The 25,043-nt window shown below is 34.5% G+C and overlaps 1 protein-coding gene across 1 annotated transcript in view; it reads right to left on the bottom strand.

The window, feature by feature from the left end:
- Positions 1-14,465: 14,465 nt before the first annotated feature.
- Positions 14,466-25,043, bottom strand: part of LOC103101842 (uncharacterized) — a 37,063-nt gene continuing 26,485 nt past the window's right edge. The window contains exon 11 of the mRNA XM_056793272.1: positions 14,466-14,968. Coding sequence (XP_056649250.1) covers positions 14,867-14,968 — 102 coding nt within the window. The 3' untranslated portion in view covers positions 14,466-14,866. The remainder of the gene's footprint in view (positions 14,969-25,043) is intronic.

Here is a 25,043-nt window from a genome sequence, read left to right as displayed (position 1 = left end):
CAGTAGAAATCAAAACAGGGAGCCTTTTCCACCCAGGCTACTTGGTAGGGGCAGTGAAGCAACATAGTGGGGACCAGACTAACCCACAAAACAATGGGGGAACTGGTAAGTCATTATGCTAAATATAGTTGGATGAAACAGTTGCCAACCACCCCAGAACATGCCAGTACTGCTGTCTCCGTGACAGACAAACCATGAGGAACAAGGGCAGCTAGTCCTACACCAAATACCAGAGAAGAGTACTCTGTAATCTTAGAACAATATACCCTTTTACTCCAGGAACAGAGAAGGATCTCAAAAGATAAATATGGTTACAAAGGAAAGAAAAAAATGGAAAAACAAGTAAAAAAAGAAAAAACTGACCTGGGAAATGTACTTTAGTGACAAGGAAGATCAATATATGGACTCAGAAGAGGACAACAATGCTATAAAGGAAACATGTGAAGCCTCAAAAGAAAGTGGGCAAGGAGTTTAGATCTTAAAAAGAATCCCTGGAAGAAGTTAAAAAATATAAGGGAATTAATTGAAAAACTCAACAGCTGGGGGAAAAAAATCATTGAAGAAAAAAACTTCCTAATTAATTGAATCCACCAAATGGGAATAGAGACCAAAAAACAACAACAACAACAAACAAACAAACAAAACAAAAAAACAAACCCAAAACCAAAACAAACAAAACAGAACCTGAAGGAAACAACCCTTTAAAGAAAAGACAGTCAAGTGGAAAAGGAAACCCAAGAACTCAAGGAAGAAAACTCCTTAAAATTAGAATTGGACTGATAGAAGCTAATGAAATCATAAGCAAGAAACAATAAAACAAAATCCAAAATTAAAAAAAAAATAGAAGAAAGTCTGAAATACTTCAATTGTAAATATGACCAGCCTAGAAAATAGACCCAGGAGAAATCATCTGAAGATCATCAGAATACCTGAAAACCATGATCAATAGAAAATCCTGAATTTCATATTTTAAGAAGTCCTCAGGGAATATTACGATATCCTCAAACAAGAGGGGGAAATAGAAATAGAGAGAATCCACCAATCTCTTCCTGAAAGAGAACCCAAAATAAAATACCCCAGTACTACTATAACCAAATTCCAGAACTCCCAGGCCACAGAAAAAGTAGTAGAAGCTGCCAGAAGGAAACATTTTAAATATTGAGGAGCCATAGTCAGGATTCTCCAGGACATAGCAGTTTTTACATTAAAGGACTGGAAGGCACAGAATATGACATTCTGAAAAGCAAAGATTTAAAGGACTGCAACCTAGAATTATACACCGAGTAAAACCAAGATTAAACTTCCAAAAGGTAACAACTGCTCTTTAATGAAATAGAGAAATTTGGACTTTTCTCATGCAAAAAAGTTGAAAACAAAATTTGATGACTAAATTCAAAACTCAAGAGAGGAATAATACTTGATAGTTTTGTGAAAGTTGAATTGAGTTCATTCATACCTGGCAAGATGATCATTGAAATAATTAAGACATCTATAATATTTCAAAGGCAAGCTAAAGCTAAAGAATCTAAAATACTTAATATTGAAAATAATACTTAAGATTAAAGTATCTAAAATACTTAATATTGGAGCAATAAAAGGGGTATGCATCAAAGAAAGGAAGCTAAATAAGATGGGATGATATTAAATGGGAGGGAATGGGAAAGAAGAATAAATGGAGAAGAGAGAAAAGGAGATCTAGAAGGAGGCAAACTATTTCTCCTTAACAGGCACATAAACAGCAAATCCAGTGGAGGAGATGTGCTTTAACTCTGATTGGACCTTACTCTCATCAGAACTAGCTCAAAAAGGAAATAACAGCCATATTCATCTGTAGAAACTTATCTTACCCTATAGGGAAGTAGGAGGTTAGAGAGAATAAGGGGTTGAGGGTGAACAAAAAAGGAGGGTTGAATTGGGGGAGGTGATAGTCAATAACAAAACATCTATGAACATGGAAAGGCTGAAAAGAGAGAAAGAGAAGAATAAACAAGGAAAATAAGATGCATGAAAACACAATTAGTAATATGGAATGTGGATGTGAATGGACTGAACTTACACATAAAACAGAAAAGGATAGCAGAGTTGTTTAAACACCAGAACACCACATTATTCTGCCCACAAGAATTTTAAAATGGTAAAAAAAAAAACTTGTCCAAAATTGTTTCTCCATGTAACATTTAAATTTTTTTTAATTTTTAAAAATTTTTTAATTTAAAATTAAAATTGTACAATTAAAAAATTAAAAATATTTGTGTTAATAGACCAACAGAATGTTTATCAGCTAAAATTCCATATTTACATTATAACCTCTGCTGCCTCTTTTCTTGACACTAATTGATTCCTTTCAGCCTAATCAAGAATCAAACTCTTACCTAAACTGATATCCTCTGCGGCCAATAATTGCCCTGTTGTTATATCTTCTTTTACTGTCTCCTCAGGCTGATTTCCGATATTCACTTCAGATATGTTCACGTATTTTTTAAGTTTCTCTATCAAGTTGTTAGTCTGAAATTTGTGCAACCATAATAATTCTATTAATTTCAATTTATTCAATCCTTTTTTTCTCCAGCATTCATAACTATTCCATAAATAACTCATTTGTACCTGCTAGCCACTTATCTGGCCTCTCTGCTCTCCAATTAACCCCTTAATACTATACATGAAAAATACTTATACACAAATTCCATGAATAGGTTGTCAGGGAATAATAATCAAAATAGATTTAAGGATTAACATGAAGTTAGGGATAGGGATAGACATTCGTATAGAGGTCGAAATGGGGATGGGAAAGGGAAAGGGGATAGGAATAGACATATTAGATGAGGTTAGGGATAGAATTCAAAGGCAAAAAGATCTCCCAGTGAAGAATTAACTTTTTGAAGGAAAGTGTCACTTCCATTGCTCTCTAGTTGCAGAGAGTTTCCCAGAGCACTAAGATGTTACCGACTTGGTGAGGTTTAGACATCCAGGATGGACATTAGAAGGACGACTTCATAGTAAGTCTTCCTTCTTAATATTATCAAATGAAACCACTCTCTGTGTGTAGTATTGTATATGAAAGGGAAAAGACAGATTCTGTCTCCAGGGAGATTATAATTTTGTAGAATGGACTAGTAAAGATTTTCAAAGACAAAATTAGTGAAAGTGCCATAAGAACTGGGAAATTACAGTGACCAGACCATTTGCAGTTAGAATGATGTTAGGAGAGGTTTGATAAAAAAAGCATCCTGTTTTTTGATAGAGGTGTATATATAGATGTAAGTTACACACACAGAGACACATATATAAATGTGTGTATGTATATATTTATACATCTTGTCATGTGTATATAGAAAGAAAAAAATGACCTTCATTAAATGCTTTTTATGTGTCTGGTCCTTTGCTAAGCTGTGAGTATATGAGATTTATATGCATATATGTATATATAATAAGATTTATTTCAAGGTACGCTGGATATTAATTGTAGAACCCTCTGGTTTCAGTTTGGAAGTCACAGAATTTAGATTTTATTCACAAAGAAGAGGGAAAATATTTGAGCCAGACACTGGGTTTTTAATCATAGATACAGTTCATATCTATCTATCTATCTATCTATCTATCTATCTATCTATCTATCTATCTATATATATATATATATATATAGATAGATAGATATGAACTGTACTCTCACACTTTCATCAATTTCCTTGAGGTCTTTTTTATATTTCTGACCTTCTTCTTCTATTATTCTTTTCAATTCCATCTCTTCATTTTTTAATTCCAGTTCTCTGCAGAAGAAAAAGGGATCGTTGGGAAAAAAGACCTAAAAAATAGATCCAGAAGAGACAATTTAAGAAACATTGGACTACCAGAAAATCATGACCAAAGAAAAAAGTCTGGATATCATTCTACAGGAAATTATTCAAGAAAACTGCTCAGGCATTCTTGAACAAGAGGGTAGAGATTGAAAGAATCCACAGACCACCTGCTGCATTTAATAGCTAATTGACAACACCAAGGAATATTATAGCCAAGTTCAAGAATTTCCAGAATAAGGAAAAGATGCTACAAAGAAACCATTCAGATATCATGGATGCACAGTTAGGATAACACAGGAACTGGCTGCATCCACTCTGATGGACTGCAAGGCAAAAAATATGATATTACAGAATATGAAATATGAAACTGGGTCTACAACCAAGAATCAACTACCCAGCAATATTGATTATAGTAATGCACTGGAAATTTTGGTAATTTAATTTTAAAAAGACTTCCAAGCATTCCTAAAGAAAAGACCTGACATACAGAAAATTTCATACCCCAAAACAGAACTCAAGAGAATCACCAAAAGGTAAGAAAGAAAAAAGAAAGAAAACCAAACTTTTTAAGGGACCCAATGAGGTAAAAATGATTTGTATTTCTATAAGAAAAGATTTTGATAACACTTAAAAATGTATTTTCATCAGGTTAGCTAGAAAGAGGGTACAGTGACAAACTGTATAGGATGATATGTCAAAATGTATTTAAAAAACTAGATGTAAACATAGGTTAATACTAAGAGAAATTGGAAAAGAGATAAAATGGGGTAAATATATTTTTCATAAAGAAGCTCATGGGGGAGGGGGAGAAGATCAATTCAATGGAAGAATGGAAGAGTTTGGCAACATGTAATACTTAAATCTTATACACACTGAAATTGACTCAGAGAGAGAACAATCAGATCCATTGGGGCAGAGAATTGTATTGTTTCTTATGGAGAAGTAGAAGGATAATAAATGGGCATGTGGGGAGGGGAGCTACACAAGAGAGGGAGAGGTTGGGGGGTCATTTAAAAGGCACTATAGTAAGGGGGGAATAAATAAGAGAGGAGGACATTGGAAAGGGAGTAACATTAGGGAGGGGAAAAGAGAGAGACTGACTAAAATTGAAAAGTTAGGGGGAAGGGTAAGAAGGTTATTTGGAAAGGAAACAAGACTGATAGTTGGTGGGGGAAGGGGCAACTGGGAGTGGCAGTTGGGTCTTGTGACTAGCCCTTATTCCTGCCTGGTTGTTACTTCCTTCCTGGTGTTGGAGGTGGGAGGAGTGTTGGCTTCCCAGTCCTGATTCTGAGTGCCTCTTCTCAATTCAGCCCAAAGACACAGGCCCAACCAGTTTCTGAAAGTTAGAACTGTTCTTGTTTGCTTTCTATCTACTGCTAAGATTCTGAAATCAACAAAACTAGCACAGAAGATGGGAGTAGTAGAAACCCTCTGCCAGCCATATTTCCAACAACAATTCAGCAGCAAGACTTAGAAAAAGAAATTTCATTTTAATTGCCCTAGACAATATAAAATATTTAGCAATCTACTTGCCAAGACAAGCAGGAATTATATGAACCCAATTACAAAACACTTTCCACACAATTAAAACTAGATCTAAATAATTGGGAAAGTACAATGACTCATGGCTAGGATGAATTAACATAATAAAATGATACTTCCTACCTAAAAATTAATTAATTTTTCAGAACCATATTAATAAAACTACCAAAAAAACTATTTTATTGAACTCGAAAAAATAATTACAAAATTCATCTGGAAGTACAAAGGAATATCAAGGGGACTAATGGGGGAAAAATGTGAATGGTGGGAGCCTACCAGTACCAGATCTTAAACTGTACTATAAAGCAGTGATCATCTCAACATTATGGTACTGTCTAAGAGACATTGGAGACTCAGTGGTATAGATTTGGGGTAATTGATCAAATATTGGGTTCTTATAAAAAAAAAAAAAAACCTAGGATCTCCATAAAAGATAACAGAAGGAAGCCCAGAATTAACCTTTTTATAAACCATAGAAACAGGATAAATTTGAAAGAAACATTTTGAATGTATTATATACCAATAAAAATAATTCTAGCTCCATATGGTAGAGATTCTTAATTCTATATACAAACCACTTTTCTACTTTGAGACATGCTCACTTTATGTAATGCTTAAGTTCAGAATAAAGAAATATTTTCAATCATTCTATGACACACTAGATGAATAATTTTAAATAAAAAACTAAATAATTGAATTTTTCACTTAAAATGCCCAACATTAGATCTTGTGACAGAGGCAGGCACTAAACAAAAAGTGCCAGGCTGAAGAGTGTGTGGATCTGATCACTTCATTGGGGAAGGGGCGCCAGGAGCAGGAGGTTGGAATCTTGAGGAAGAGAAGGTTATCTTCAGAAGAGCAATTGGTCTTTCAGTGGGGAGAAGCTGAAGAGAGAAGGTGGAATAAGACTTTATCCTGAGGGTTACCCACTTTTTCCTGCTTGTGACAGGAAATTTCCCCCCAACACTTCTCAATTGAAGGGACTGAGAGAAGAGAAACCTGAAAAAAGGCATTTTGATTCTGTCAGGCTTTACCTCAGCTCCTGTTGCCCTGTTTCTGAACTGTGGCCAAGGGGCCAAACCCAGGGTAAGTCAACTTGACTAGCAGGGGGCTCAGGCTGCCAAAGCCTGAGTTCCCCCAAACTTGAGTAGGGAGAGAAAAGGGTTTTATTTTTATTTATTTTTTGATTTTTATTTGGTCATTTCCAAACATTATTCATTGGAAACAAAGATCATTTTCTTTTCTTCCCTCCCCCACTCCCACCACCTCTCCCACAGCCAACATGCAATTCCACTGGGTATCACATGTGTTCTTGATTCAAACCAATTTCCATGTTGTTGGTATTTGCATTAGAGCGTTCATTTAGAGTCTCTCCTCAGTCATATCCCCTCCACCCCTGTAGTCAAGCAGTTGCTTTTCATCGGTATTTTACACCCACAGTTTATCTTTTGCTTGTGGATAGTGTTTTTTAGATCCCTGCAGATTGTTCAGGGACATTGCATCTCCACTAATGGAGAAGTCCATTACCTTAGATTTTACCACAATGTATCAGTCTCTGTGTACAATGTTCTCCTGGTTCTGCTCCTTTCCTTCTGCATCACTTCCTGGAGGTTCTTCCAGTCTCTATGGAATTCCTCCACTTTATTATTCCTTTTAGCACAATAGTATTCCATCACCAACATATACCACAATTTGTTCAGCCATTCCCCAATTGAAGGGCATCCCTTCATTTTCCAATTTTTGGCCACCACAAAGAGTGCAGCTATGAATATTCTTGAACAAGTCTTTTTCCTTATTATCTCTTTGGGGTACAAGCCCAGTAGTGCTATGGCTGGATCACAGGGCAGACATTCTTTTATCGCCCTTTGGGCATAGTTCCAAATTGCCCTCCAGAATGGTTGGATTAATTCTCAACTCCACCAGCAATGAATTAGTGTACCTACTTTGCCACATCCACTCCAGCATTCACTATTTTTCATAGCTGTTATGTTAGCCAATCAGCTAGGTGTGACGTGATACCTCAGAGTTGTTTTGATTTGCATCTCTCTGATTATAAGAGATGTAGAACACTTTTTCATGTGCTTATTAATAGTTTTGATTTCTTTGGCTGAGAACTGCCTGTTCATGTCCCTTGCCCATTCATCAATTGGAGAATGGCTTGGGTTTTTGTACAATTGATTTAGCTCTTTGTAAATTTGAGTAATTATACCTTTGTCAGAGTTTTTATGAAGATTGTTTCCCAATTTGTTGATACCCTTCTGATTTTAGTTACATTGGTTTTGTTTGTACAAAAACTTTTTAATTTGATGTAGACAAAATTATTTATTTTATATTTTGTGACTCTTTCTATGTCCTGCTTGGTTTTAAAATCTTTCCCTTCCAAAAGGTCTACCAGGTATACTATTCTGTGTTCACCTAATTTACTTATTGTTTCCTTTTTTATATTAAAGTCCAGAAGTCTGTGAGGAAGGGATCTTGGAGTTTGGACTTCCCTGACCTCTGAAGACTTTTGATGGGATTAAATTCAGCTGGGTTCTACTGGATATGTCCTGAGGCCAAAACCTCCTGGAAAGCTAGAGCAATATGTGGAGTCTTTGTAGCTCTGTCCAGGTTGCCGGCTCGGTGCTGTGAACCTTAGAAATTCTCAGAACCTACTTCATAAGGTTAGGATTGTAAACCTTAAAAAATTCCCAGAAGCTACTTCATTTAAATGTTATATTGTCTGAGTTTATTTGAGCAAAATTTGAGCCAAGACACAGACAATATAATATTTAAGCGATTTGCCCAGGATATGAGTAATTGAAACTAGATCTGAACTTGTGTCTTCTGACACCATGCCCGGCATGCTAACCACTTCTTCCCCTAATTGCCTCCAACAACATAAAGGGTATAATGAATATTTAGATGTCAGGGTGACCTTTTTAGTTTTTTTGTTTCTTGGGAATGTATGCTTGAGAGAAAAATATTCAAAGGGCATAGACATTTTAAGTCACTTTTTCAAAATTATAATTCCAAATTGTTTTCCCAAATGGATATGCCATGTCAAAGGTAGAACAACTCATTGTGCTAATTTTTATATATCCTCTCCAAAATTGGCAGTTCTGACCTTTTGTAATGCTACCTCCTGAGGTAGAGCCCCCATTCTGTTAATGCATACAATTTTATTAATGATTTGCAATCATGGTTAATAAAGTTGATGATAACTTACAATTTTTCTTTTGAGAACTGTAGTTTCAATCCCTTGATGAAGGATTTTCCATCATGAAATAGTGGTTAATCTTGGGCATTTGGGGTACTTTTCTTATTTCAGAAACATTTATTGTGATCATAATGGAAAGCCAACCAAACAGACCCATCTATGAACTGGCATAGGTTGATCTCCCTGCAGGCTGTGGAGTATTTGCAAGGTATTTGTTTTGGGTCCTCTGACAATGTGGTGAAGAGGAGCCTTTTTGATGGGCTGTAGAACCGGGGTATACTAAAAAATATCCAATGGGAAACATGGTCAAGGCCCTTTCCTTCGTGTAGAGTGTGTGAGGATATCCAGTTGCCATAGGGTTCTCAGATCATGTCTTACCTGGATTTGAGCTAAAGTTGGGAGTACATGCCATGCTGTGACTTTTGTCATTTTGTGTCTTTTTTGTCTTCTTTTAGGTGAAAGAGAATACAGATGGCCAGGCCTTGTGCATTTTAAAAGTTCAGAAGCTCTAGCCACTTACAGAAAGTCTGGGGCCTGGGGTCCAGCCTGGGCTATGCTTAAAAGCAAAAAAAAAAAAAAAAAAAAAGAGAGAGAGAGAGAGAGAGAGAGAGAGAGAGAGAGAGAGAGAGAGAGAGAGAGAGAGAGAGAGAGAGAGAGAGAGAGTCTTCCATTGTTCAGTGAGAGATTTGTAAGTAAATTTGGTGGATCAAATCCAAGTTAAGTATGATCTCATCCTTGCCTGTGATTGTGTTGAAATAGGAGAAAAGGTGTTGGGGTAATATTTGGAATTCTTTTCTTACTATATTGTTGAAGCAAATATCTCTTACCAAAGTCTAATTGATGTTCATAGTGTTAAAGTAACCAGCTCCTAATCACCTAATAGGGTAAACATAACACACTGATATGATGGCTGAAGACTTCATTATTAAGGGATCATACCAGGACAGCTGGGTTTTTCAATGGTTAGAGAGCCAGACCTACAGACAGGTCCTGCATTCAAATTTGGCAACTTTGCCTAGACCTTACTGTTCTTCTGCCTTGGAACTTTTTACTTAGTATTGGTACTAAGATATAAGGTAAAAGTTTAAAAAGTATAAAAAAGGATACTACCCCCTTAGAACTCATAGTGAGAGATGTAGCTGGCCTTACTGTGGGAAAATGGGGTAATGAGAGGGAGGCCAGAGGAAGGGAGTGATAGTCATATACATCAGGATATTATATATCACATATATGTATTTGCATACATATTTTAAAATATATTATATACCTTTTTAATGTGGCTAGGGATAGAAATTTGAAGGCAAGCCCACAAATTGGGGAATGGCTGAAAGTTATGTGATGGAAATATGATAGAATGGTATTGTATTTCAATAAATAATGGAAGAAGGTTTGAGAAAATAATGGGAAGACTTGTAAAGTGTGAAGGAGAGACAAGTAAACAGAGCCAAGGAGAACAATATGGTAATGACAAAAACATTGAACAAATTAGGAATTCTAATCAGTGTAATGACCAACCATGATGCAAGACACTTAATGAAAAAGTATACTATTTGCCTCCTGATAAATCAAAGACTCAAGAGTACAGAATAAGACATTCGTATTTTTTCAACATGGCCGATATAGAAATTTGATTGACAATATAAATTCATAAAAGAGTTTATTATTCATTTCCCACATTTTATAGGAAAAAGAAAAGACAATTTAAAAAATTTGAAATAACATAAAACAATTTTAAGAGACATAACTTGGAAAACCAACATGACTTTTTAATTGATAAACTTTTAGGTAAAACAGGAAATGCAATTGGAAATTGTAAGGATGAAATAACATACTAAAATATCTGAAACGCAGCTAATAAATAGAAAATATAGAAAAATGAACTATGAAAAATTAGAGAAAACTAAGTAAAAAATCCACTTTGCAAATGATGAAAATAATGCATAAAACTACAAGTTGATTTTTTGAAAAAGATAAACAAATTTGACAAATCATCAACATGATTAGAAAGATGGAAGAAAATCCAATTAAGAATCTAGAAAATATAATAAAACACAAAACTGGAATCAAATAATTTCCAACTTTATATGATTTTATGATGATAAAACTGAAAATACAAAATAGAGAAAAATCTTCGAGCATGTTAAATATCCAAACTAACAGAATCCCATATAAAGTTCTTTAATAATCCAATTGAGAGAAAGAAATCAAAGTATAAATGAAATGCCATGCCAAAGTGGGAATTCAGGGGATATTGGTGAAAAATTCCTAGTCCTGAATTGAGTCAAACTTTCAAAGAATAATTATAGTATTACTATACACATAAAATATTTTCAAAACATTGAGAAAGCACTATTAAATTTCACTGAATAATTATAATCCTAACACCTAAACAAGGGAAGGAAAAATTACAGAAGTCCAGACTTTTAATGAAACTTAATTTAACAATTTTTAGTAAAATTCTGTCAACAAAATACAGTGATTGATCCAAAAACCAATCTGTGATTAAAAAAATTAGATTTATGCGAGGAATACAAAAGATAGTTTAACATAAGGAAAAGAGTAAAGACAATCATATAGAAAAGAAAAACGACCTAAACCACATAATTTTTTGATATAGAAAAAAGCCTTTGTCACAATACAACAAACATTTATGCTAAACCACCCTTCACTGACTATATATACAAAATTAATTTTCAATTTTTTAATCATTAGAGTATGGCTTTGGTGATTGCTTCCTTATAACAGTATGAAGTCTGGACTCAGTATTTAATTTACAGACTTTATATTTCCCAGTCTTCATTCATTATTTCCCTTTAAATATGTTTTTTTAATTGAGTTGTTATAATTCTATTGAATTTCAGAATGTAACCTTTAAAAATCTGATTGCCATAGCACTAGAAATTGGTTAAGTAGAGTAGCACTGACACTTGCCCTAAATTATGATCACCAGTCATGAATAATGAATATTCCCTCCAGCTATTTATAGTTTTCTTTTCTTCCTGAAGGATCACTTTATAATGTTGTTTATACAATTAGTTTGTATATTTCAGTAGTTTGAGCCTAACATGTTATTTGCAGCTACTTATAGTTATTTACAATGTGATTTTTATCTCTATTACTACCCATTGAATCTTTGTGGCTATTATATAGAAATAGTATTGATTTTTGAGGGTTTACTTTGTAGAATGTAAATTTGCTATAAATTCTCATCTCAGTTACAATATCTCCTGATTTTTTAGGATTTTCTAAGACATCTGTCAGTTATAAACAAATAAGAATAACAAATATCCTCTCTTTAGGTCCTGGATTTGTCTTTCTTATTACTATTGTATTTCCGGAAAATTTTCAAATAGTATTGGGGAGAGTTGGTATTTTTTCATTACTCTTATATTTATTGGGATAGCTGCTAGTGTTTCTCAGTTTCATATGATGCTTATTTTTTTGTATAGATTATTTTAGATATGTGTATACACATTTAAATGGAAATACATGTGTATGTGCAAGTATCTATATTAAAATATTCCCTATCAGGAGGAAGGGTCCTGTCCAGTCAGTTTTATGATTACATCTAGGCTGCTCACTTAACATCAATGGATGCCTTACATGTTACAATGTCCTTAATGAGGATAGTTTTGGGATATCTCTTAGCTCTAATTTCATTGCCCTCCAACGTGTTCTGTTCACCCATGTCCCAAAGCATAAGTGCTGCCTGTGCCTATGAATGAATCCTAAAGAGGTATCCTTATTCCACTGAGCTTTTATACCTTTATGAGAGAATGAACTGAAATTTTAAGGGGGAAGTTTTATGAAGTTATTTTCATTGTTATTTAAAATACTTTGATAGAAATTTAAACTAAATTCTATAAGAGAGTGATGAATATAAAACTATACTTTGTAGCTCTTAAAATATGATTTGGAGAGGATTATGACAAAAAAAAGTAAGGTAATAAGTAGATCACATGAACAATATGTACACTTACAGGAAATCTATAATATGTACAGATTTTTATATGCATTTCTTTTGTTTAAATAGATTCTGAAACAAAAGTAAGAGAGCATCATGAGGGCTTGACTAAAGCCTATTGAGTTCTCTGGGATTATGAACCAATAAAGAGTACTTGAGACAGATTCCTTAAAGCTGGTGGCAGTGGCAATGAAAAGTTGAAAAGGAAAAATAACTAAATATTTTGTTAGATTAGAATGATTGCTTTTTACATTATGGTCATATGGAGGAAATTCCATATTGGTTCTTATAAAAAAGTATACGTGCATATTATAACCATTTTTTCATATGTTATATGTATGATATTAACAATTATTAACCTGTGCAAAAATTATCCTCTATCAAAATAATACTTACTTAAAAATGAAATAATTAAAAGTTAATAATAAAACAAAAGAAACATAGAAGTGAAATGATTAAAAGTTAATAATAACAAAAGTAACAGTAATAAAATGATTAAAAGTTCATATAACAAAAGAAACATGAAAGTAAATTCCTTAAAAGTTCGTATAACAAAAGTAATATGGAAGTAAAATCCCTTAAACGTTCATATAACAAAAGTTACATGGAAGTAAATTCCTTAAAAGTTCATATAACAAAAGTAACATGGATGTAAAATCCCTTAAAAGTTCATATAACAAAAGTAACATGGAATTGAAACAATTAAAAGTTAATAATAACAAAAGTAACGTGCATATAACAAAAGTAACATGGAAGTAAAATCCCTAAAGGTTCATATAACAAAAGTAAAATGAAAGTGAAATGATTAAAAGTTAATAATAGCAAAAGTAATAGTAATAAAATGATTAAAAGTTCATATAACAAAAGTAACATAGAAGTAAATTCCTTAAAAGATCATATAAAAAAAGTAACATGTATATAAAATCCCTTAAAAGTTCATATAACAAAAGTAACATGGAAGTAAAATCCCTTAAAGGTTCATATAACTAATGTAACATGAAAGTGAAATGATTAAAAGTTAATAATAACAAAAGTAACAGTAATAAAATGATTAAAAGTTCATATAACAAAAGTAACATGGACGTAAAATCCCTTAAAAGTTCATATAACAAAAGAAACATGGAAGTAAATTCCTTAAAAGTTCATATAACAAAAGTAATATGGAAGTAAAATACCTTAAACGTTCATATAACAAAAGTTACATGGAAGTAAAATCCATTAAAAGTTCAGATAACAAAAGTAACATAGAAGTAAATTCCTTAAAAGTTCATATAACAAAAGTAACATGGATGTAAAATCCCTTAAAAGTTGATATAACAAAAGTAACATAGAAGTGAAATGATTAAAAGTTAATAATAACAAAAGTAACGTGCATATAACAAAAGTAACATGGAAGTAAAATCCCTAAAGGTTCATGAAACAAAAGTAACAAGGAAGTAAAATCCCTTACAAGTTCATATAACAAAAGTAACATGGACGTAAAATCCTTAAAACTTCATATAACAAAAGTAACATGGATGTAAAATCCCTTAAAAGTTCATATAACAAAAGTAACATAGAAGTGAAAAGATTAAAAGTTAATAATAACAAAAGTAACATTAATAAAATGCTTAAAAGTTCATATAAAAAAGTAGCATAGAAGTGAAATGATTAAAAGTTAACAATAACAAAAGTAACGTGCATATAACAAAAGTAAAATGGAAGTAAAATCCCTAAAGGTTCATATAACAAAAGTAACATGAAAGTGAAATGATTAAAAGTTAATAAAAGCAAAAGTAACAGTAATAAAATGATTAAAAGTTCATATAACAAAAGTAACATGGAAGTAAAATCCCTTAAAAGTTCATATAACAAAAGTAACATGGAAGTAAAATCCTTTAAAAGTTCATATAACAAAAGTAACATGGAAGTAAAATCCCTTAAAGGTTCATATAACAAATGTAACATGAAAGTGAAATGATTAAAAATTAATAAAAAAAAGTAACAGTAATAAAATGATTAAAAGTTCATATAACAAGTAACATGGAAGTGAAATGATTAAAAGTTAGTAATAACAAAAATAACATGGAAGTAAAATCCCTTGAAAGTTCATATAACAAATGTAACATGAAAGTGAAATAATTAAAAGTTAATAATAACAAAAGTAACAGTAATAAAATGATTAAAAGTTCATATAACAAAAGTAACATGGAACTAAAATCCCTTAAAAGTTCATATAACAAAAGTAACATGGAAGTAAAATCCCTTAAAAGTTCATATAACAAAAGTAACAGAAGTAAAATGATGAAAAGTCAATATAACAAAAGTAATTGCATTTTCCATTTTTGCCATCTTTCAGGTTCTGTGTCTTCTTTCCATCAATTTCTATAATAAGACGAAATGATGATTTTTTTCCCAAAAATCTCTAACTTTCTTAATAGCCTTAAGTATTTTCCGGCGGTCTTTCTTCTTGTTGACTTCGATTTCCTTTGGAAAGAAAAATTAAAAGTGTAATTTTGCATCTACTTATTCAGATGAATAGATTTTCTAATTCTTTACATAATGAACCTGAAAATGATGCTGCTATAGGATCATTTCTAAAGAACAAAGATTTTCCAAGAATAGAAAAATATTCCCTAGGTCTGGATGAAGTAAAAAATTACATCGTACAATCCTAAAATTCATTAAGGAACTACCGTAATAGTTCGCCGTTGTGAAATGTTTTGGGATTTCATGTATTAATTGTTATTCATCTGGATGGGAGTCCAATGATGCTTGTGCTATTGAAACAATCCCAAATTGAAAAAAAATTAAATGGAAAACTAAATTAAATTAATTAAAACATACCTGTTTACTTAAGTAAAAGAATGAATAATAAAATCAATCAATACTTAAATGTATTATTAATTTATTTTTAAAATTAAAAATTAAATAAAAATTGAAAGGTCAGAATATCAGACATTTACAGCTTAAAGGAACTTAAATCAAATACTATATTTTAGGAAAATCCTAGAAACATGTTATGAGAGAAAGTAGACTTTAAAAACCCTCAAAATTCTATTCTCTTTGGAAATAAATGAATCTAAGTAGAATTTTTTTTTTGTCTAATAAGTTATCATATTTCATGGATCAAGTATCTCTAGTCAAAGACAAAGGTATCATACTAAGGAGGATTTGCAATTTAGGCCTTATAAAATATGAGATTCTATTTACTATAAATGAAATGAAATTTTGCCATTTTCCATGATTAATGTTTTTTAATCTGTTTCAGTGAAATTAATCTGACTGTTCAAAAACTACAAAACTGCTTTCCTGGTTACCAGTGGTTTTTTTTTTTTTTTAATGCACAGAGTTCTAAAAAAGAATGAAGGGTGGCTTAGCAAATTGAGAGCTAGGCCTAGAAACAAGAGGTCCTTAACTCAGATATGGCTGGGGAGGTAGACTCTAAATGATCATCATAATGCAAACACCAACAACATAGAAATTGGTTCTGATCAAGGATACATGTAATACCCAATGAAATTGAGCAACAGATTCAGGAAGGGTAGGGAGAGGGCAGGGAGGGAAAGAATATAATTCTTGTAACCAAGGAATAATGTTCTAAAAATTGACTAAATAAATTAAATTTTTTAAAAAGTCCTTAATTCAAATGTGGCCTCACATACTCTTTTTTCTTTTTTTCATTTCATTTCATTTCATTTATTTTTTAATTTGGTCAATTTCAAACATTAATCCTTGGTTACAAAAATCATATACTATCCCTCCCTCCCCTCACCCTGCCCACCCTTCCCATTGCTGATGCGCAATTCCACTGGGTATTACATGTGTTCTTGATCATAACCTGTTTCCATGCTGCTGTTGTTTGCACTAGGATGTTCCTTTATGGTCTACATCCCCAAACATATCCCCCTAGACCCATGTAATCAAGCAGTTGTTTTTCTTCGGTGTTTCTACTCCCACAGTTTTTCTTCTGAATGCGAATAGTGTTCTTTCTCATAGATCCCTCTGGGTTCTTCAGGATCACTGCATTGCCACTAATGGAAAAATCCATTACATTCAATTGTACCACAGTGTATCAGTCTCTGTGTACAATGTTCTCCTGGTTCTGCTCCTTTCACTCTGCATTACTTCTTGGAGGCTCTTCCAGTTCCCATGGAATTCCTCTATTTTATTATTCCTTTGAGCAGAATAGTAATTCCATCACCAACATATACCATAATTTGTTCAGCCATTCCCCAACTGAAGGGCATCCCCTCATTTTCCAATTTTTTGCCACCAAAAAGAGTGCAGCTACGAATATTCGTGTACATGTCTTTTTCCTTATTATCTCTTTGAGGTACAAACCCAGCAGTGTTATGGCTGGATCAAAGGGCAGACAGTCTTTTAGCCCCTTTTGGGCATAGTTCCAAATGGCCCTCCAGAATGGTTGGATCAATTCACAAGTCTACCAGCAATGCAAATATCCCAACTTTTCCACACCCCCTCTCCCCATCATTCATTACTTTCTTTTGCTGTCATGTTAGCCAATCTTCTAGGTATGAGGTGAGTTGTTTTGATTTGCATTTCTCTGATTATTAGAGATTTAGAACACTGTTTCATGTGCTTATTAATAGTTTTGATTCCTTTGACTGAAAATTGCCTATTCATGTCCCTTGCTCATTTATTACTTATAGAATGGCTTGATTTTTTTGTACAATTGATTTAGTTCTTTGTCAATTTGGGTAATTAGACCTTTGTCAGAGATTTTGTTATGAAGATTGTTTCCCAATTTGTTACTTCCCTTCTAATTTTGTTTGCATTGGTTTTGTTTGTACAAAACTTTTTTAATTTGATGTAATCAAAATTATTTATTTTACATTTTGTCCCAAAAGCTATGATGTTTGGGCTTGTCATAGACTTTCTTGCAGTGGTCACTTATCCCCAGTCTATTCCACTGATCCTCCTTTCTGCCTCTTAGCCATTACCAAATTGTTTTGATGACCACTGCTTTATAGTATAGTTTGAGATCTGGTACTACAAAGGCCACCATAATTTGAGATCTGGTACTACAAAGGCCACCTTCCTTTGTGATTTTTTTTTTCATTATTTCCCTGGATATCCTTGATCTTTTGTTCTTCTCCAAATGAACTTTGAAATTTTCTTTGATGTTTGATAGAATTCCCTTGTTAATTCATCAGGCCCTGGGGATGTTTTTCTTAAGGAGATCTTTGATGGCTTGTTCAATTTCTTTTTCTGATATGGGATTATTTTAGAATTCTATTTCTTCTTATGTTAATCTAGGCAATTTATATTTTCGTAAACATTCATCTATATCACCTAGATTAGCATATTTTTTGCCATATAATTGGGCAATAGAGTTTTTAATGATTGCCTTCATTTCCTCTTCACTGGAGGTGTGGTCTCCCTTTTCATCTCCACTATTACCTTGTTTTTCTTCTTTCCTTTTTTTTTATTAGATTGACCAGTAGTTTGTCTATTTTGTTTGTTTTTTTTTTTCAAAATAGCAGTTTCTAGTTTTACATTAGTACAATAGTTCTTTCACTTTCACTTTTATTATTTCTCCCTTAATTTTTAGGATCTCGAATTTAGTTTTGTTCTAGGGATTTTTAATTTGTTCACTTTCAAGTTTTTTGATTTGCATGTCCAATTCATTGACCTCTACCCTCCTTAATTTGTTAACATATGAACGCAAAGATATAAATTTCCCCCTGAATCCTGATTTGGCTGCATCCCATAGATTTTTAAAGGATATCTCATCATTGTCATTTTCTTCAATGAAATTATTGTTTTGATGATTTATTCTCTAGCCAATTTTGGAGAATGATATTATGTAATTTCCAAATAATTTTTGATTTGGCTCTCCACATACCTTTACTGATCATTATTTTTTTAAAATATATTTTATTTGATCATTTCCAAGCATTATTCGTTAAAGACATAGATCATTTTCTTTTACTCCCCCCCAACCCCCCATCCCCCATAGCCGACGCGTAAGTCCACTGGGCATTAGATGTTTTCTTGATTTGAACCCATTCCTTTGTTGATAGTATTTGCATTAGAGTGTTCATTTAGAGTCTCTCCTCTGTCATGTCCCCTCAACCTCTGTATTCAGGCAGTTGCTTTTCCTCGTTGTTTCCACTCCCATAGTTTATCCTTTGCTTATGAATGGTGTTTTTTTCTCCTGGATCCCTGCAAATTGTTCAGGGACATTACACCACCATTTATGGAGAAGTCCATTACGTTCGATTATACCACAGTGTATTAGTCTCTGTGTACAATGTTCTCCTGGTTCTGCTCCTCTCGCTCTGCATCACTTCCTGGAGGTTGTTCCAGTCTCCATGGAACTCCTCCACTTTATTATTCCTTTTAGCACAATAGTATTCCATCACCATAATTGGGCAAAGTAATTTCTAATGATTGCCTTAATTTCCTCTTCATTGAAGGTGCTGTCCCCCTTTTCATCTTTAATGCTGTTAATTTGCTTTTCTTCCTTCCTTTTTTTAATTAGATTGACCAGTACTTTGTCTATTTTGTTTGTTTTTTCAAAGTACCAGCTTCTTGTCTTATTTATTAAATCAATAGTTCTATCACTTTTGATTTTATTAATTTCTCCCTTAATTTTTAGGATTTCTAGTTTGGTTTTCTGCTGGGGGGTTTTAATTTGATCGCTTTCGAGTTTTTTCATTTGCATTTCCAATTGATTGATCTCTGCTCTCCCTTGTTTGTTAATATAAGCATTCAGGGATATGAATTTACCTCTGATTACCGCTTTGGCTGCATCCCCAAAGGTTTGAAAGGATGTTTCGCCATTGTCATTTTCCTCGATGAAATTATTAATTGTTTCTATGATTTCTTCTTTAACTAAAGGGTTTTGGAGTATCATATTGTTTAATTTCCAATTGGTTTTAGATTTGGTTTTCCATGTACCATTACTAATCATTATTTTTATTGCCTTGTGATCTGAGAAGGCTGCATTCATTATTTCTGCTTTTCTGCATTTGTGTGCTATGTTTCTGTGACCTAATGTATGGTCAATTTTTGTGAATGTGCCATGTGGTGCTGAGAAGAAGGTGTATTCCTTTTTATCCCTATTTATTTTTCTCCATATGTCTATTAATTCTAATTTTTCTAAGATTTCATTCACTTCTTTTACCTCTTTCTTATTTATTTTTGGATTTGATTTATCTAAATTTGATAATGGTTGGTTTAAATCTCCCACTAGTATGGTTTTATTGTCTATTTCTTCCTTCAATTCTCCTAGTTTCTCCATTAGAAATTTGGGTGCTATATTATTTGGTGCATACATGTTGATTAATGATATTTCCTCATTGTCTAGAGTCCCTTTTAACAAAATATAATTACCTTCCCTATCCCTTTTGATCAGGTCTATTTTTGCTTTGGCTTTATCAGATATCATGATTACCAATCCTGCCTTCTTTCTATCAGTTGAGGCCCAGAAGGTCTTACTCCATCCTTTAATTCTGACCTTGTGGGTGTCAACCCGCCTCATGTGTGTTTCATGAAGACAACATATGGTAGGGTTTTGAATTCTAATCCATTCTGCTAATCATCTACATTTTATGGCTGAGTTCATCCCATTCACGTTCAAAGTTATGATTGTCATTTGTGGACTCCCTGGCATTTTGATTGCCTTCCCTAATTCTAACCTTTTCTTCTTCGGACCTTTTAGTCCAGTGATTTACTTTGAATCAGTCCCTCTTGTCCCCTCCCTTGATGTTTCCCTTTTTAGTCCCTCACTTTTTGTTCCCTCCCCTCCCCCCTCTCTTTCCTTCCCTTTTTGTTCTCCCTCTCTCCCTCCCACCCTTGGTTTTCCCTTCTCCCTACCCTTGTTGGGTAAGATAGAATTCAAGATCCTAATGGATCTGGATGTTTTTCCCTCTCAGAGTTGATTTCCCTGAGATTGAGGTTTAAGTAACCCCCCCCTCCCTCTCCTTCTTATAGGAGTTTTCTTCCCCTCCCCTTCCCATGTGAATCTTTGTGTGAGAATGATTATTCTATTTGGACTTTCTTTACCCCCTATTTATACATTACATTTTCCCCACATATTAGTATACCTAGATTGATATAAATGTAGTCCTTACAGAAGAGAGTTTGCGTAAAAGAAGAAGATAACATTTTCCCCTTTCCTTAATATTTACCTTTTCAGGTATTCCTTGCTCTTTGATTTTCGGTATCAAACTTTCCAGAGAGCTCTGGTCTTTTCTTTGCAAAAAGTTGGAAGTCTTCTATTTTGTTGAATGCCCATACTTTCCCTTGGAAGTATATAGTCAGTTTTGCTGGGTAGCTGATTCTTGGTTGGAGACCCAGCTCTCTTGCCTTTATGAAGATCATGTTCCATGCCTTACGATCATTCAGAGTAGAACTTGCAAGGTCTTGTGTGACTCTGATTGGTATTCCTTTATATCTAAATTGTCTTTTTCTGGCGATTTTTTCTTTTGTTTGATAGCTTTGGAATTTGGCAATTACATTCCTGGGAATTGTCTTTTGGGGGTTTAGTTTAGAAGGTGTTCTGTGAGCTCTGTCAGTGGCTGTATTGCCCCCTTGTTATAGAATCTCTGGGCAATTTTCTTTGATTATATCTTGTATCACCATGTCCAGTTTAGTGTTTATTTCTGGCTTTTCTGGGAGTCCAATTATTCTTAAATTATCTCTTCTCCTTCTATTTTCCAGATCTGTCATCTTGTTGGTGAGATATTTTATGTTCTCTTCTAATTTCTTGGTATTTTGGCTTTGCTTTATTAATTCTTGCTCTTTTACATGATCGTTGTCTTCCAGCTGCCTGATTCTGGCCTTTAAAGCCTGGTTTTCCTTTTCAGTTTCATCACACTGGTTTTGTAGATGCTTGAGTTTCTTTTGCATTATTTCCAACTTTTCCTCCCAGAAGGCTTCCATCTTTTTGGTCATTTCTGATTCAAATTCTTCATGGGTTTGTGGAGAGTTTCCATTTCCTTTGGAAGATTTTGGAGCATTTTCTTGTATATCATCTTCTATCTGCTCTGTATTTTGTATTTTGGCTCCATAGAATGTTTCCAAAGTTGCCCCTTTCTTCTTATTTTTCTTGGTATTTTGGGCCTTCTGTGCTTCTGTGGAGTTTGCCATCTCTGAATGTGGAGGATTAGTTTTTCTTATCTCTGTCTGGTGTTCAGAGGCTTTAGTCCTGGGCAGATGTTGGTTCTATGAGCTTTCCCTGGGTTAAAATGAATATGCCTCACTGGAACTGGAATGGAAAGGTCGGACCAGGAGGCCACACTCTCCCCCGGCTCTCAGGGTTGGGTTGCTTTCCGGAAGTTGCCTTCAGAATAGCTGGCCGTGAGGCTGTTTCGTCGGCCTGTGGAGGGATGGTCTGCAGCTTCCCCGGAGCTCCGAGGGCAGTAACTTTCACTGAGACTTGGATAGGAGGATCCAGCCCGTGAGGCTGTCTTGCCCACCCTGAGGGTTGCTGTTGTTTCAGACAAGCCTGCTCTCTGCGGGGGGAGCTCCGAGGGCAGTGACTTTCACTGGGACTTGGATAGAAGGCCCTGAGGGTTGTTGTTCAGACGACCCTGCTCTCTGAGAGGGGCGGGGCTGCGGCTTCCCGGAGTCTTGGACTCTGCGCTCCTACCACTTAGGTCCAAGTGATCTCAGGTTCTGGCTTTTGAGGGGGGCTGTACCTTTTGATCCAGGTCCAGGTCCAGGAGGAGGAGTCCCAGGGTCTATGCTGTTGATCGTTTTGAATTTCGGCGCCTTAGGAGCTTATAGTTTGAGATCGGTCGGGAAGGGTTTTCTGGAGATCTGAACTTTAGCTTTCTCTAAGCAGCCATCTTGACTGGAAGTCCCTGATCATTATTTTCATTTCATTATGGTCTGAAAAGGTTGCATTTATTATTTCTGCTTTTCTGCTTTTGTTTGCCATGTTTTTATAATCTAGTATATGGTCAATCTTTGTGAATGTACCATGTGCTTCTGAAAAGAAGATGTATTCCTTTCTGTACCTATTTATTTTTCTCCATAGACATATTAACCCTAATTTTTCTAAGATTTCATCCACATCTTTTATCTCTTTCTTATTTATTTTTTATTTGGTTTATCTAAATTTGATAGTGGTAGATTCAAGTCTCCCACTAGTACAGTTTTACTATCTATTACCTCCTTCAATTCCACTAGTTTCTCCTTTGGAAATTTGGATGCTATACCATTTGGTGCATACTTGTTGATTAGTGATATTTCCTCATTGTCTATACTCCCTATTATCAGGATGTATTTACCTTCCTTATCCCTTTTAATCGGATCTATTTTTACTTTGGCTTTGTCAGATATCATGATTGCAACTCCTGCCTTCTTTCTATCACTTGAGGCCCAACAGGTTTTGCTCCAATCTTTGATTCTAACCTTGTGAGTATCTACTCGCCTCAGGTGTGTTTCTTGTAGACAACATATGGTAGGATTTTGGATCCTAATCCACTCTCCTATTTGCTTTCATTTTATGGGTGATTTCATCCCATTCACATTCAATGTTAGGATTGTCACTTTTGTATTCTCCAGCATTTTGATATCCTCTCCTAGTTCTGTCCTTTCTTCTTTTGCTACATCCTTTTAAACTGGTGGTTTACTTTTAATCAATTCCCCTAATCCCCTCCCTTAATATGCCTCCCTTTCTGGCCCCTCCCTTTTTGTTCCCTTCTTTTTTTTAGGATCTGTTATGTTCCCTCCCCCCTCTCTTTACCTCCCTTTTTGTACTTTTCCCCAACCTACCCACCTTAGTTTTCCCTTCTCACTTTCCCTGTCAGATAAGATAGAATTCAAGACCCCGGTGGCCTAGATTCTCTTCCCTCTCAGAATTGATTTCACTGAGAGTAAGGTTTATGTATTACCTATTAGCATTCTCTTTCTCTCCTTCTAATAAGAGTATTCTTCCTCTCCCCTGCCCATTTGTATCTTTGTGTGATAAAGATTATACTATTTATTTTATTTCTTGAAGTATCTCTTGGTGCCATTTTTGATTCCCCCCCCTTTTTGCATATCATCTCATAGCCCCTTAATGCCCCAGTCTCTTCCTGTGAATGATTCTTCTAATTACCATGATATTGAATATAATTTTTGAGAGTTACAAATAACATTTCCCCCATATATTAATACATAGAATTTGATCTAATTTTAGCCCTTAAAAAAGAAAGTTTGAATAAAATTTTTTTTTCACTTTTCCCTCTCTTATTTACCATTTCATGTTTCTCTTGATCTTGTGTTTGGATATCAAACTTTCCACTTATAGTTCTGTTTTTTTCTTTACAAATACTGGGAAATCTTCTATTTTGTTGAATGCCCATACTTTCCCCTGCAAGTATATAGTCAATTTTGATGGATAGGTGATCCTTGGTTGAAGACCCAATTCTCTTGCCTATCATGTTCTAGGTTTTGTGGTCCTTTAGTGTGGAAGCTGCCACTTGTATTTCCTTTGTAGCTTGAGTTTTTCCTCTGTAAAAATTTTCCAGGGTCAATAACTTCTTTTTGTTTTCCTTGGAGGGAGGTTGTTGCTCTTGGTCACAATTTACCATCACTGTAGAGATTTTTCCTTCCCATTTTAGTCAGAAATCTGAGTGAGATGGGAAGGAACTCTGTGTATGGAGCTAAGGAGCAAGGATTTTGCCCGAGGCAAGCTCCCGAATCTCCGCAGCTTCTGCTGTTTGCTGCCCTTCTCTGTGATATCTTCCCAGGAGCACCCATGGTCTGTGCTTTTCAGGCTGCTGGGGTTTCACATGTAGCTGCTCTCAGGGGTAGGCCTTTTGTGGTCTTAGTCCGTTTCCAAGGACCTAGAGGTGCTTCTTACTCATTCGCTGATTCAAGAGCAAGCTGGCTCTGACTGGTTGCATAGGTGGAGTGGGGCAGCTTAGATCAGCTCACATTTTGTAGGGAGCTTTTTCACCCCCTTATAGTGTGGAAATACCCAAATTCCACATACATTTAATGCTGGGCCCTACTGTAGAGTCTCTTCATTCTTATGAATTTGGTTTTTTTGGTCTTTTGAAGTAGTCTATTATGAGTGGGTACTGAGAAGAGGAAGTCGTGCGTCTAGACTACCACCATGTTTACCCTGAATCCCAACCACTCTTTTTTTAAAAAACCCTCATCTTCCACTTTAGAATCAATACTATGTATTGGTTATAAGGCAGAAGAGCAGTAAAGGCTAGGCAATGGGCATTAAGTGACTTACACATGGTCACACATGTAAACCTTAACATTTCTTAGACCTATAAATGTTGGAAATTTCACCATTGGGAAATTTCATACTTGGAAAATTTCTTACTGATAGTCTATTGGAATGTGAATCCCATTGGCATGGGAGGTTCCTCCTCCTCCCTTCTTAAGATTACTTTAGGACAGAAACCTTTTGCTGAACAATGGAAAGGGCTTTGACCAATGCTTAAGTATAGAACAGGAAGTTCTTTGAGCCATGATTGATTTTAGAATTGATACAATAGAGATACTTGGAATTACAGAACCAGGTCTTGGAAATTACAATCTCCACCCTACTCAGTCCTAACAGGATCTAGGAAGGGCTGCAGCA

The sequence above is a fragment of the Monodelphis domestica genome, chromosome 4 (genome assembly GCF_027887165.1).
Source record: "Monodelphis domestica isolate mMonDom1 chromosome 4, mMonDom1.pri, whole genome shotgun sequence".
NCBI lineage: Eukaryota > Metazoa > Chordata > Mammalia > Didelphimorphia > Didelphidae > Monodelphis > Monodelphis domestica.
This window is presented reverse-complemented; position numbering and strand designations above follow the sequence as displayed.